The sequence below is a fragment of the Papio anubis genome, chromosome 18 (assembly GCF_008728515.1).
Source record: "Papio anubis isolate 15944 chromosome 18, Panubis1.0, whole genome shotgun sequence".
In the NCBI taxonomy this organism is placed as follows: domain Eukaryota; kingdom Metazoa; phylum Chordata; class Mammalia; order Primates; family Cercopithecidae; genus Papio; species Papio anubis.
The window spans coordinates 11,447,217-11,459,898 of NC_044993.1; the positions used below are offsets into that span (position 1 = coordinate 11,447,217).

General features: G+C 43.3%; 1 protein-coding gene across 7 annotated transcripts in view; it reads right to left on the reverse strand.

The window, feature by feature from the left end:
• The window catches only part of WWOX (WW domain containing oxidoreductase), a 1,119,479-nt gene that overhangs the window by 655,582 nt on the left and 451,215 nt on the right, over positions 1 to 12,682 (reverse strand). For 2 of the 7 annotated variants that reach the window (XR_002519090.2, XM_017953722.2), the window contains one exon: positions 3,281 to 4,061. The exons of the other annotated variants lie outside the window; for them this stretch is intronic. Coding sequence is in view for 1 of the 2 variants with exons in the window: in XM_017953722.2 (XP_017809211.1) it covers positions 4,005 to 4,061 (57 nt within the window). In the remaining variant the exon portion in view is untranslated. Of the gene's footprint in view, positions 1 to 3,280; positions 4,062 to 12,682 lie in introns of those variants that run through there. 7 annotated transcript variants of the gene reach the window in all.

Genomic DNA, 12,682 nt, shown 5'->3' on the forward strand with positions numbered 1-12,682 from the left:
ACCATGTTAGCCAGGATGGTCTCGATCTCCTGACCTCGTGATCCGCCCGTCTCGGCCTCCCAAAGTGCTGGGATTACAGGCTTGAGCCGCTGCGCCCGGCCTAGAAGGTTCTTTCTAAAATGCATGCACGGTCCTCTTATTATGTGAGATACCACAGCATTCATAAACTCTCCCAGTGCTTTCTGTGACTGCCAGGATAAGATCTAGAATCTTGCTGTAACTACTGAAGCACCTGGGGACTTCAGCTCTGTCTCCAAGCTCACTCTTCCCCACCACTGTCCCTCTCCCAAGTTAGGCTCCAAGCCAGACGGAACTACGTGTCCTTCCATGTAGAGGCCAGATCTCGTGTGGATGCCATGGATATGATCATGAACAACAAAGTCCTTATAGTCAGGAAGATGACAGCCTGGAATAGCCAGCAGAGAAGTAAACAGATAACCACAAGATGACCATGGTTGTAGGGGGTATTATGCGAACAAAGGAGGATGCAAGGTACCCCACTCAGACTGTAAGTTGTAGAGAGAAGGGGTTTGGGTTCAGGCAAGCTTCCAAAAGAGCCACTTGGTTTGGTGAAGGAAAAGGCACACTCTAGGCAGAAGAATGTGACAACACGAAGGCCAGGCCTTTCCAAGCTTGATCAAAGCCAAGACTGGGAAGGAGTGACACTGGCAGAGGTCAGCTAAGTGAATTGGAGGTTGGAATCAGGGAGACCTATGGGAACCACCACAACAGCTAGGTGCAAGCAGGCAAGCTCATGAGTTAGCATAACAGCAATCTCCAATGCCTAGGAGGCCAGGCCATTTCTACAATGAGTGAAGCGGGCCTGATGGGTACTATGGCAAACCAGAGGGCACATGCCCCAGCTAAAGAGGGGCAGCCGCTGCTCAAGTCCAGCCAACTGTAGCCAAATGCAAAATGTAGGCAAAGGATGCCAGATCTGCTTTGTCGAGATAAGCAAAATATCCCAATTATGATGGGATGTCTCCCAAGTTTTAAATGTTCACAGCTAACTTATTTCATTAAAAAACAAAAAAAAACCAAAAAACAAAAAACAAAACTTCAGCAGGCCAAACCAAAGACATCTGCAAGCCACCAATTTGCAACTTATAGGATACAACTGGGAAATGAGAATGGAGACTCCGGGCACTAGAAAATTTTCTTGCTTCTTATGCAGGGATCGGAAGGGCAAAAACACCGAAAATGAAGCTGACCCCCAGGAAGGCGGTGGCAGCAGCAGCCAGGGCCGAAGCTGCCCAGGAGTGAAAGGAAACCTCTCTGAAGGCCAAGAATGAGCCTGGGCCTTCAGAATCACAGCCCCACATCTGCGAGCTAAGTTAGTCAACAAATATTCACTGAGGGCAGACTATGCGCCTGGCACTGTTCCAGGCTCTGAAAAAGCAGAAGTGTACACATCAAACAAAATTCCTGCTCCACACTTTGGGAGGCCAAGGTGGGCCGATCACCTGAGGTCAGGTGTTCGAGAGCAGCCTGGCCAACATGGTGAAACCCCGTCTCTACTAAAAATACAAAAATTAGCTGGGTGTGGTGGTGGGTGACTGTAATCCCAGCTACGCGGGAGGCTGAGGTAGGAGAATGGTTGGAACCCGGGAGGCGGAGGTTGCAGTCAGCTGACGTCACACCACTGCACTCCAGCCTGGGTGATACAGTGAGATTCCCATCTCCAAAAATAAAAATTAAAAAAAATAATAATAATCCCTTCCCTAGAGGAATGTACTTATGTGTCCCTTTTCTGGAGAAAATGAAAAATAGGACAGTTTTCAGTGGTTTTTAGCAAAGTCTCTGATGGAGGGTCATGCTCTTCAGCTGTAGTGCCACTTCCTTCTTGGAAACACAAAGACAACAAAAAACGTGGAAGTGAAACGGGCCCCATGGGCCCAGGGCTCCCACATTCAAGAAATGAAGAGAATGGTGTTTTCCTGCTTGTTTTTGGCTGTATCCCCAACACCTAGAACGGTGCCTGCACGTGCTGACATCTGCAGAATGAATGTGACAATTGAGGGCTAAGAGGTATTCCCAAGAGCCCAGGGGGGAGAAAAATATCACTAAAGTTGGTATTGGCTTTTCCCACATGAAAAGCATTTCCCTTTTGCTTCCAAATCTCTGTGTGATGGTAGATAGGTAGACGCAGGTCTCAAGGTAAATAATAATAATCATGATAATTGGTCTTTCCCTGTGTTAGCAAGCTTGGGTATTCAGAAACAAGCAGAGGCAAAATCTAATAGCCCACTACAAACAGGAAGTCGAAATGCAGCAATGTGGCAGCAAACTATCACAAGGACAAAAAACCAAACACCGCATGTTCTCACTCATAGGTGGGAACTGAACAATGAAAACACCTGGACACAGGGAAGGGGAACATCACACACCGGGGCCTATCGTGGGGTGGGGGCACAGGGGAGGGATAGCATTAGGAGATATGCCTAATCACATTTTCATCTCTGCTTCTCACTTATAACAATCCTTTCTTCTTTTTATTTTATTGTAATGTGTTACAAAATAAGTTTGCCGGCTGGGCGTGGTGGCTCACGCCTTAATCCCAGCACTTTGGGAGGCCGAGGCGGGTGAATCAGCTGAGGTCAGGAGTTTGAGACCAGCCTGGCCAACATGGCGAAACCCCATCTCTACTGAAAATACAAAGATTACCTGGGCGTGGTGGTGGGCACCTGTAATCCCAAGTTACTCGGGAGGCTGAGGGTGTGAGAATTGCTTGAACCCGGGGGCGGGAGTAAGTTGCAGTGAGCCGAGATCGTGCCACTTCACTCCAGCCTAGGCGAAAAGAGCAAAACCCCATCCCAAAAAAACAAAAATAAAATAAATAAAAGATGTGTTTGCCAATTCCAGGGAAAACAAATATAAAACAGCGTTGTGCAAAATCACACACTGTTGCATTTGGTTGAACTCTGTCCTAAACAAAGACAGCAGTCGTGGTGGGCGTGGCAACTCACCACACCTCAGTGCAGCTGCGATTGATTTCAGGTCCCATTTCCATTGTAGATACTTTATAATTGTACTCTAATTGTAGCTAAGATGGCACTCAAGATAAATGAATCATCTCAGATTTAGGAACAGGGTGCTCCATCATACAAAATCCCTGACCGTTTGCCGTGCTCTGACCCTACAAGAACTCTGTTCCTCACGATCCCGGTTGGTGATAAAATCCCTTTTGAACCAGATCCTGACAGCCAGCAAGCCAAGCGCTCCCAATCGCTGACTGCCTCCATGTCTGTGTTGGATTTTCTTTCTTTCTTTCTTTTTTCAAAGGAGGAGGGAAAGTACCCTGTTTATTTCCAAACTCCCTTGCATCGGACGCAGGATAGGCTGGCATTTGCTGTTAAAGCAGAAATTATAAGGAGGGCCTAATTGACCCTCCTGTGTCTTTGAAAAAGCCTGTCTGTGGTCTCTAATTGACCCTCTAGGTACCTATGGAACAATGAATGAATCTTCAGGAAATAATGGAGGGCGATGATTAATAGCCCGGGCCTTGCTGGACCTCTGTCTCTCGCAGTTCTTCTCCCTGTTACCTCCCTTCCTCCCCTCCACGACACTCGATTCCCTGCATTTCATAAGCAGCGATTTATTATTATCACAGAATAATAAATACCCTGTAGTAGACACTTTCAAGAATCGGAGACATCACGATTCTGTAGAGATTGTGATAACATTTATTTAACCTGGCATTCTCATTTTTCTTCTTGGCATGGCTCAGAAGAGTCCTCCTCTGGCATTTGTGGGCAAAGTCAAACAAGAGGCTTCTTTGGAGCTCCTTGTAAAATCGTTCCAAATGGGAAGTCGTTCCAAATTGCAGGGGGTTTTTGCTTCCGGTTCAAAGAGCAAATATTGCCCCTTTTGTCTTGCTCATAAGAGGACCAAAGCCCTTCAGAGGTACAGCAACAACAACAATAATAATACCAGCAGTAAAAATAAGTGGCATTCCTTCAGTGGAGAATGTGGCACAGGCCTGCACATATTATCTTGATGAATACTCACAGAAGCCCTGAGACTTCGATGTTGCTGCTGTCCCCATTATTCAGATGAATACACTGAGGTGAAAAGAGAATAAGTAATTAACCTAAAGCCACAAAGTCCAAAGCTGAAGCTCTGCATGCTATATACACTGCCTTCCAAGAATTCAACAAGAACTGTGCCAAATGCACAGTATTGAGGATAAGTTTTGGGAAACGTGAGTATTAGAACAAAAGAGAGTACCTTTCCCTACCTTTTTTTGGTTGAAAAATGCTTCCTTTCCCCAGACAGTATAGGACAATACATTTAAATTTACAAACATACATATGCCTCCAATGAGGATTATGAGAAACTAGAATTTTTTTCTTGTTTTACAAAATCATAGCATTAACTATACTTATACTTAAAAACAACAAAGAGAGAAAGAGAAAGTGAGAAAGCAAGCAACCTAGAAAGAAAAAAAGAGAAAGAGACAGAGAGAGAAAGAGAAAAAAAAAATCCCTCCTTCCAAACCCACCCTGGCCCCCGCCAATGTCTCCACATTCCTCGGGACCTTAAATGGCAAGGGAGCCACAAGTTGTCTGCCAGGCCCTGCTGGTTTTTCCAAGCCCCTTTTCTTCTTAGTCAGTGCTTTGTGGGAGAACAGGCTGCCTATGCAGCAAAATTAATGCTTGGGTAAGGCTTACAGTCTGTGAAAGGAATGGATTGTCTCCAGCACCAGGTCCCACCTCTGTCGTCAGAAAGCACCAGGCTACCATTCAGAGTCAGGGGCTCCGGGTGGGCAGTGGGTTTCTGAGAGACAGGTGCAGCCCACGTGACTCAGAAATAGAGAAGAAGGGAGCTGAGGAACCAAATCTATGTGTCCTAAATGGAAGGCTGCCTTGGGCACCTCTACGATCCTATTCAACCGTAGCAGTTTAAAAGCCAAACGAGACTGTCCTGTGGATTATTTTTGTCCAAAGGCACATATATATTTGTGTGTACATGTGTGTGTACACATATTTATATGCATGGGTATGTATCATACAATACATACATATATCAAGATCTTTACCTGTATCTATTACTGTGTATGTATGTGTAAATATGTATCTATATCTATCACTTCTACCAACCCATCAGCAAGAATTGTTTTCATACCCTGGGTTTTACTGTATGGAGCTTAAAACCCATTTATGCCTGAGGTTGCAATTTTTTGAATTTTCACAATGAGACCTTGCTGATGGCTTTGAGCGGTAGGATATAAGTAATTCCCACATACTTAGAGTTCCAATAATGGAACACTAGGCATATGATTAAGGGACTTATACCACTGACAGTGAAAATCTTGACAGTTCTTCCCTTCCCTTTTCATCACGTCCACGTTCATCTGGCTGCCAAATCCTCCCCATCCCTGCTCTCCTGCTACTGCCTCAGGGCAGGCCACCTTCAGCACTTTTCTGCATGGTAGCAAGAAACTGGTAAGTGGGAAGGGGGGCCACATGGTTTAGCCTGTTACCCACTGTACCAACTTGTATTGCACTCAAAAGATTTGTGGAAAAACTCAGATTTGTTGCCTCCCTGCTTGACGGCCTGTTGAACACCCTCAGAAAAACACTTCCACTCCTCAGGAGAGCATCGGAGTCCTCCACTGTGTCACTACACTCGACCTTTCTACACTTTTCTCTCTGCACCAAGCTAAGGGAGTTTGCTCTCTTAAACTTCCATGTTCCAACCTCGGCCACGTTCTCCGGGCAGCCACGCTCCCCTTTGCCAGCTGTCACCACCAATACTGCCACCAGAGGGGTCTGCAGGACCTGCAGGGCCACACTCACTGGCACCTCAGTGACTTCACTTGCTCTGGTCACCCTGCTGTCTCTCCCAGGCCTTCTCCCTCGCACACCTTCTAAGGAAAGGCTCTCTATCAGGGTCAAGTTTGAGCCATGTTTATTGGCCACAGGCATCCCTCCTTCTGTTAGGGTGCTGTACTGCTCACTAATTATTGCCTAAAACCTGCTGCCTTGTCGGCCTTCTTTACAGGGCTCTAGTGGATTCCCAGAGATAGTAGACAGCTCACGGGTAAGCACTGTTCAAATGCAACCAATCCAGAACCAAACCCTCACCACTGGCTTTATTGGGCTCACACTCCAGGCCACACCCACCTGCCCTAATCACCCCACGGCCATGGGTCAGACAGCTAAAGACAACCCCTATGTCCCAGAGCCCATGGAAATGACCCAAGCCAGCCAATTACCCTGCCTGACCCCTTCTTTCCTGTGAAAACCACAATCAAAACATTAAAAAAAAATTAACTTCCAGGCTACATGTGCAGGATGTGCAAGTATGTTACATAGGTAAACCTGTGCCGTGGTGGTTCACTGCACCTTTCAACCCATCACCTAGGTATTAAGCCCAGCATCCATCAGTTATTCTTCCTGATGCTCTCCCTCCCCACACCCCACTCCCGACAAGCCCCAGTGTGTGTCCATGTGTTCTCATTGTTCAGCTCCCAGTCACAAGTGAGACCATGTGGTATTTGGTTTTCTGTTCCTACGTTAGTTTGCTGAGGAAAATGGCTTCCAGCTCAAAACTGTTAACAGTTCTCTCTCTCCCTCTGCCTCCTGCCCGACCCCGGGGCTTTCCCAGGTAACTCGCTGTGGCATGTGGAGTCCCCGTGGATCTGTGAGTAACAAACCGTCTTTGCAACAGCAGTCATTTCCTCATCTTGGCCTCACTACACCAAAATAAAAATAAAACCTGTTCAAACAGGAAGAAGAGAACAGAGGGAGAAAGGAAGGAGAAAAGGAAAATGAATGAAGAAGGAATAAGGAATGAGTACCTCAATGAACAAATGATAAGTCACTTAAAATCTGCTTTCTCTTAGGAAGAGAAAGAATTAACAGAGCTGCAGAAGTCCTCTTCCACTCGGGCTGCTGATATGTGTGAGAAAGACACACGTGGACGCCGTACGAGCTCTCGTTGTGAATGCGGAAACCTGACCTCCCACCGGATACTCAGTTCAGGGGGCTCCTGGGCCCTCCAGTTGCTCCTCTGTTCATCGCTACCTCACTCAGAAAATCAGCAGAGAAGTGAACTTCCTCAAATGACTGGCAGGAAACACCCAGCGTGGAGCTGGATTACAAAACTGTACCAAACTCTAAATAGCATCACACTATTCCCTTTTAAAGAAGTGTCAGTGCTTTTATTCATTAAGATTCAGATGCTACGGAGGGGGCAGATGTGCCTTCTCCTCTCCTGGATCCCAAATAAAACACCCCGTATGGAAGCAGATGGCTTTGTGTAAATCAGACGACAGTCTACGGAGTGAAATGGCTTCATCAGAATGGCATTACGAGTATCATCTTTTGGGGGGAAATGGGGTTAAGCAAGTCCAGCTTTCATTGGAGGTCACATTTGCATGTGAAATTCTGGGTCCCTGTAGTGACTGCCTGGGTCCCTGGGTCATCAGGCCAGTGACCTCTCCATCGTTTTCCTTCCAGAGGGAGCCCCAGGTAATGCATGAGAAAGGAAGTGTTACAGGAAGCCAAGAATGGGTACCCAACCCCCCCGCCCTCCAACCAAGAGCCAGTTCTGTTAACACAGCAGAGAGCCCTCTCCAGGTCTCAAAGTCTCCCTGCCTTTGCTGCCACAGGTAAAAGGGGATGGTTTTGCTGATTGGAAACCACAGGACAGAAACAACACCTGCTTGGGCATGGGCACTTAACCCTGGAACAGGAAAGGTGAAAGTAGTTTCTGTTTATTTTGATCTCGAGCGTAAAATGAAGAGCAATCAGGTCCCTGGAGTGTTGGCAGAGGACAAACAAAGCTGATGGAGGAAGACAAAATCTGCTTTTTCAGGATGCTTCACAGGAGGCTGGGGTGTTAAGCGCTCCTCAGCCTGCCTGTCTGATCTGAGAAACAGGGGCAGCAGGTGCCTGCCTCCCGCTGTGGGTAGTCACCATTCAAAGCGCAGGTGCGAAGAGCAAACAGCTACCAGACAGAATCCTTTAGGTCTAGGCTTTTCCTTTCCTTCGAACCAGTGACAGGAAAAGACCACCTTAGCCCAGCCTCCTTGGAACATTCCAACACTTGAATTGTAAGATGGGAATGCCTATTTCCAAGATATCAGGGAGATATTCTCCCATTTCCTTACAACACTGGGTCAATGTGAAGGTTAAAAATTTAAACAAATAAGTAGGAGATCAAAATCCTCCTTTCTTGGGAAAATTCAGACAATGATACACAAAGGTTTAAGAAGACAAGAGATCTAAAGAACATCCAGAAAAAAGATTTAGGAGCACGCTGTTTTCATTAGGTTTCTTCAAAAATCAATAGTATGATTTCACGGTATTTGTTTCATGGAATATATTCACGATATTTGTTTCATGGAATAAATTCATGATATTTGTTTCATGGAATATACTGGATATTTGTTTCATGGAATATATTCATGATATTTGTTTCATGGAATATATTCACGATATTTGTTTCATGGAATATATTCACGATATTTCTTTCACGGAATAAATTCATGATATTTGTTTCATGGAATATATTGGATATTTGTTTCATGGAAGATATTCACGATATTTGTTTCATGGAATATATTTGATATTTGTTTCATGGAATATATTCACGATATTTGTTTCATGGAATATATTCATGATACTTGTTTTGTGGAATATATTCATGATACTTGTTTCATAGAATATACTGGATATTCATTTCATGGAATATATTGACTGTTACTCAAAATCCTAACATGCAACATCTTTCTTCAAATGATAGTGTCATGCATTCCGTATAGTGGATTTATCAATTAATGCTGAGCCCCCAGCCAAGTGACAAGTCATACTATCTCTCTTACTCCTTTTTTCTTTATCCTTAAAAAAAATTAGGTCTACCCTCAGCCTTTGTATTCCAATTCTTCATTCCAAACTCCTGACTTTTTCCCAAGTTACTCCAGGATGGAAAAGTGTATCATCTCCAAGCTAGCTCTCTCCTGCCTTCCCATCCAACCACCCCGACTCTGCTGCCATCCCCAGCAGAGCCCAGGAGTAGCATATTTGACAAGAAATGTCAGGGTTAACAAGAACACCCAAAGCAAAGGCTTTGAGTTATGTCATACAAAAATGAAAATTCAAAAGATGAGCATTCATCCATAGTTGAAAATATAATGTTCGAAAACCAGAAAAATCAAAAAAGAAAATGATTTTTGAAATTATGTCTCCCAGACAAACACGTGCTCTCAACCAGACGCCAGCAAACTACAACCCACAGGGTAAATCCAGTCTACCCCTTGTTTTTATAAATAAAGTTTTATTGTCACACAACCATGCCCATTTGTTTATAGATTCTCTATGTGCTTTCATTAATGCATGATAGTTTAGTAGTTGTGATACATACCTTATAGGCCACAAAGCAGAAAATATTTATCATGTGGCCCTTTACAAAGTTTGCAGATGCCGTCCTAGACTGAAAATTCATTTCAGTGTCTCTCAAATAACTGGGTTTCTTTTGTTACTCTTTGAGTATAAATGGAATGATCCAGTAAGAACTTTCAATGGCAATATCATAGAATTATTAATTTGGGTTTAGTGAAGAAGAGAAGGTCAAAGAACCAAAGAACTTTTTTAAAGACTCACAACCACTCTTTTTGAAATAAAGATTAAATCTCTACCGGGTAACTTGATTCAACCATGACCATTTATTGAATGTGTATTACGTGTTTTCAACCTAGGCATTGCCCTTCATTGTTGTGGGGGCGGGTGGGAATTTTCAGTTCTCTCCTGACTTTTCTTTTTTTCCCCTCTTTCTATTTTTTCAGTCAACTATGTCCCTGTTTCTTTTATCTGGCTAAATAAAAAATCCTTTAAAGATTCCCTATTTCTGATGGGAGTCCTGCCCTACATACACCAAACAAATGTATGTTACAGGTATTTGGATATCTCAGATCATCTAAGATGTTCATTTTACCCTTAGGCTTCATATCTAAACTGTAGGATTAAGCCATTTAGAATGTACTTGATTCCTATAATATGTAGTGATTTTGCTAATGTTGTTCAGTTTTATTTCCTTGTACTTGATTCCTATAATATGTAGTGATTTTGCTAATGTTGTTCAGTTTTATTTCCTTGCCCAGAATGATTTCCATTAGCTGGCTTGCAGATTAGCAGCCTAATCTCCTAACAAGAGCTCTTCGATCAAATGGTCTGGAGTGGCCACATGTCTTGCTGCTGCCAAGTGACTGATTTAAGAGATGGACAAAAAGGAGACACACAGAAGTCCAGATAGCATGATTAATGGTCGATCCAACTTTCTCTGAACCGCATATCATGACTGAATGGGAAACCCTGAAGAGATTAAAGGGGGGAATTACATTACCATGAATAATATAAAAAAGTGATATTCTGTCTAAAAAGCTTTTGAGTGCAAGTGACTTGAACAAATATATTAACAGAGCTTACAGCAGATTCAATCAGCTTGAACGCTCCCCAGAATTTATTTTGAAATAAGCTTTATATATCCGAGATGTGAAGAATGAATCTATTCGTGACTGGTAGGAAAGCTATTAACATGCAGATTTTAATTCTGCCTTTGATTCTACAGAGGTTCTATTGTCCCTCCTTTACGACTGGCAACCTCTCCCAATTACAGATGTAGTACACCTCCACAAATCTCAGTACCACAGTGACACTCCAGAGAGCTGAGATTTATTTTCCTCACTTTATTCTAACTTCTAAAAATAAGTTCAAATTTTTATTATCAAGGCATTGATAAAACTATGATGTTTCAAAGCATGAATTATATTACACCACCCCATCCATCTGTTGGAAATGCCAGTTTGGGGCTATATTTGGGGGGGGGCGGGTGCAAAACTTGGCAGTTAAGATAGAAACCTGCTTTACAAAAACTAGGTGCACATTAACTTACAATTAAGCCTTGATGTTAATGAGGTTACAGTGTGTGACCAGTTAACGGGCTGCAGCCAAAAGGCAAATATTGAAATGAAGGCGTTTATTTTCAAACCAACAAACCTGAACTGAACCATTACAATAAGTCCCATTAGCATTCTAGTTATTGGGCAAAATAATTTCATCTCCAAAATTAATTAAATAAATTGGAATGACCTGGAATCACTTCTGTGGCAGGCGGACGGAACAACAGTGCATGAAAGGCAAACTCATTCAGAGTCAACTGGCCCATCAGTTCCTTGAGAGATGATGTTTAAATTGATGGGAAGTGAAAGTTAAAAATATGATTCATCCAATGAGGCTGTGATGTGCTCTTAAAAAGTTTGCAAAACAATTTTAAAAATAAACCTCACTTAAAAAAAAGTCTCCCCCTAAATTCAGGGATAGGATGCCTTTAGATTAAAATAATATGTTAAAATGTTCATCACTTAGGAAATTCGAACTCTGTCCTGCGTGAGTTGCATTTATTTTCTAAACAATCTGGATTATTTTTCTTTAGGAATAAAGATTAATAAAATACATGACTGTTGAATGGAATTGATGGGATCCAAGGGCTACTGCCAAGTTTTTTAAGACAATCAACAGCAGAGTCTTAGCTCAAATCATGTCCACATTACAACTACGGATTAAATGTTTGCGTCCTTGCAAAATTCATACGTTGAAAATTACTTCTTTTTTTTGAGACTTTTTTTTTTTTCTGTCACCCAGGCTGGAGTGCAGTGCTGTGACCTCGGCTAACTGCAACCTCCGCCTCCTGGGTTCAAGAGATTCTCCTGCCTCAGCCTCTGGAGTACCTGAGATTACAGGCGTGCGCCACCACACCTGGCGAATTTTTAAAATATTTTTAGTAGAGATGGGGTTTCACCATATTGGCCAGGCTGGTCTCGAACTCCTGACCTCGAGTGATCTGCTCACCTCAGCCTCTCAAAGTGCTGGGATTACAGATGTGAGTCACCACGCCCAGCCATATGTCGAAATTTAATCACCAATATAATGTATTAGGAGGTGGGGCCTTTGGGAGGTGATTAGGTCATTGAGGCAAAGCCTTCATGGATGGGTTTAGGGCTTAAAAGATGCCGGAGAGACAGACCCTTTGCCCCTTCCACGATATGAGGACATAGCAAGAAGCTGGGCATCTAGGAACCAGGAAGTGGGCTGTTGCCAAACATTCAATCTGCCAGTAACTTGATCTTGGACTTCCCAGCCTCCAGAACCATGAGAAATAAATTTCTGGTGTTTATAAGCCACCCAGTTTATGATATTTTATTACAGTAGCCAGGACAGACTAAGGCACAAGGCTTTCTGGATGACTTAATGAATGAGAAGTAGAATCACCTGTAACTAATACAGCATTTAGAGCACAGTCAGCACTAGGCAAGTGCCAGCTATCATACTTCACCATAGGATTATTGAAACCTGGCGTTTGGGCACATGCACTGTCATTTGTGAGCGATGTGACCTTAGATATACATCTAACATCTTTGTCCCTCATTTTTTTTCATCTGTAAATTGGGGATACTAATAGTGCCCCCTCTAGTAGAATTGTATTAATTTGAAAGAGTTGATATGTGCAAAGCATTTGTTATAGTGTCTCCAATGTAAAGGCTCAATCAATGTTCATCTCACCCTATCCCCGTGCGTTGAAACTGGCAGACATTCCAACAGGCCTCCTAGTTTGTTTTTTTTTGGTTTTTTGTTTTTGTTTTTGTTTTTTTTCTGAGACAAGGTCTCATGCTCTCCCAGGC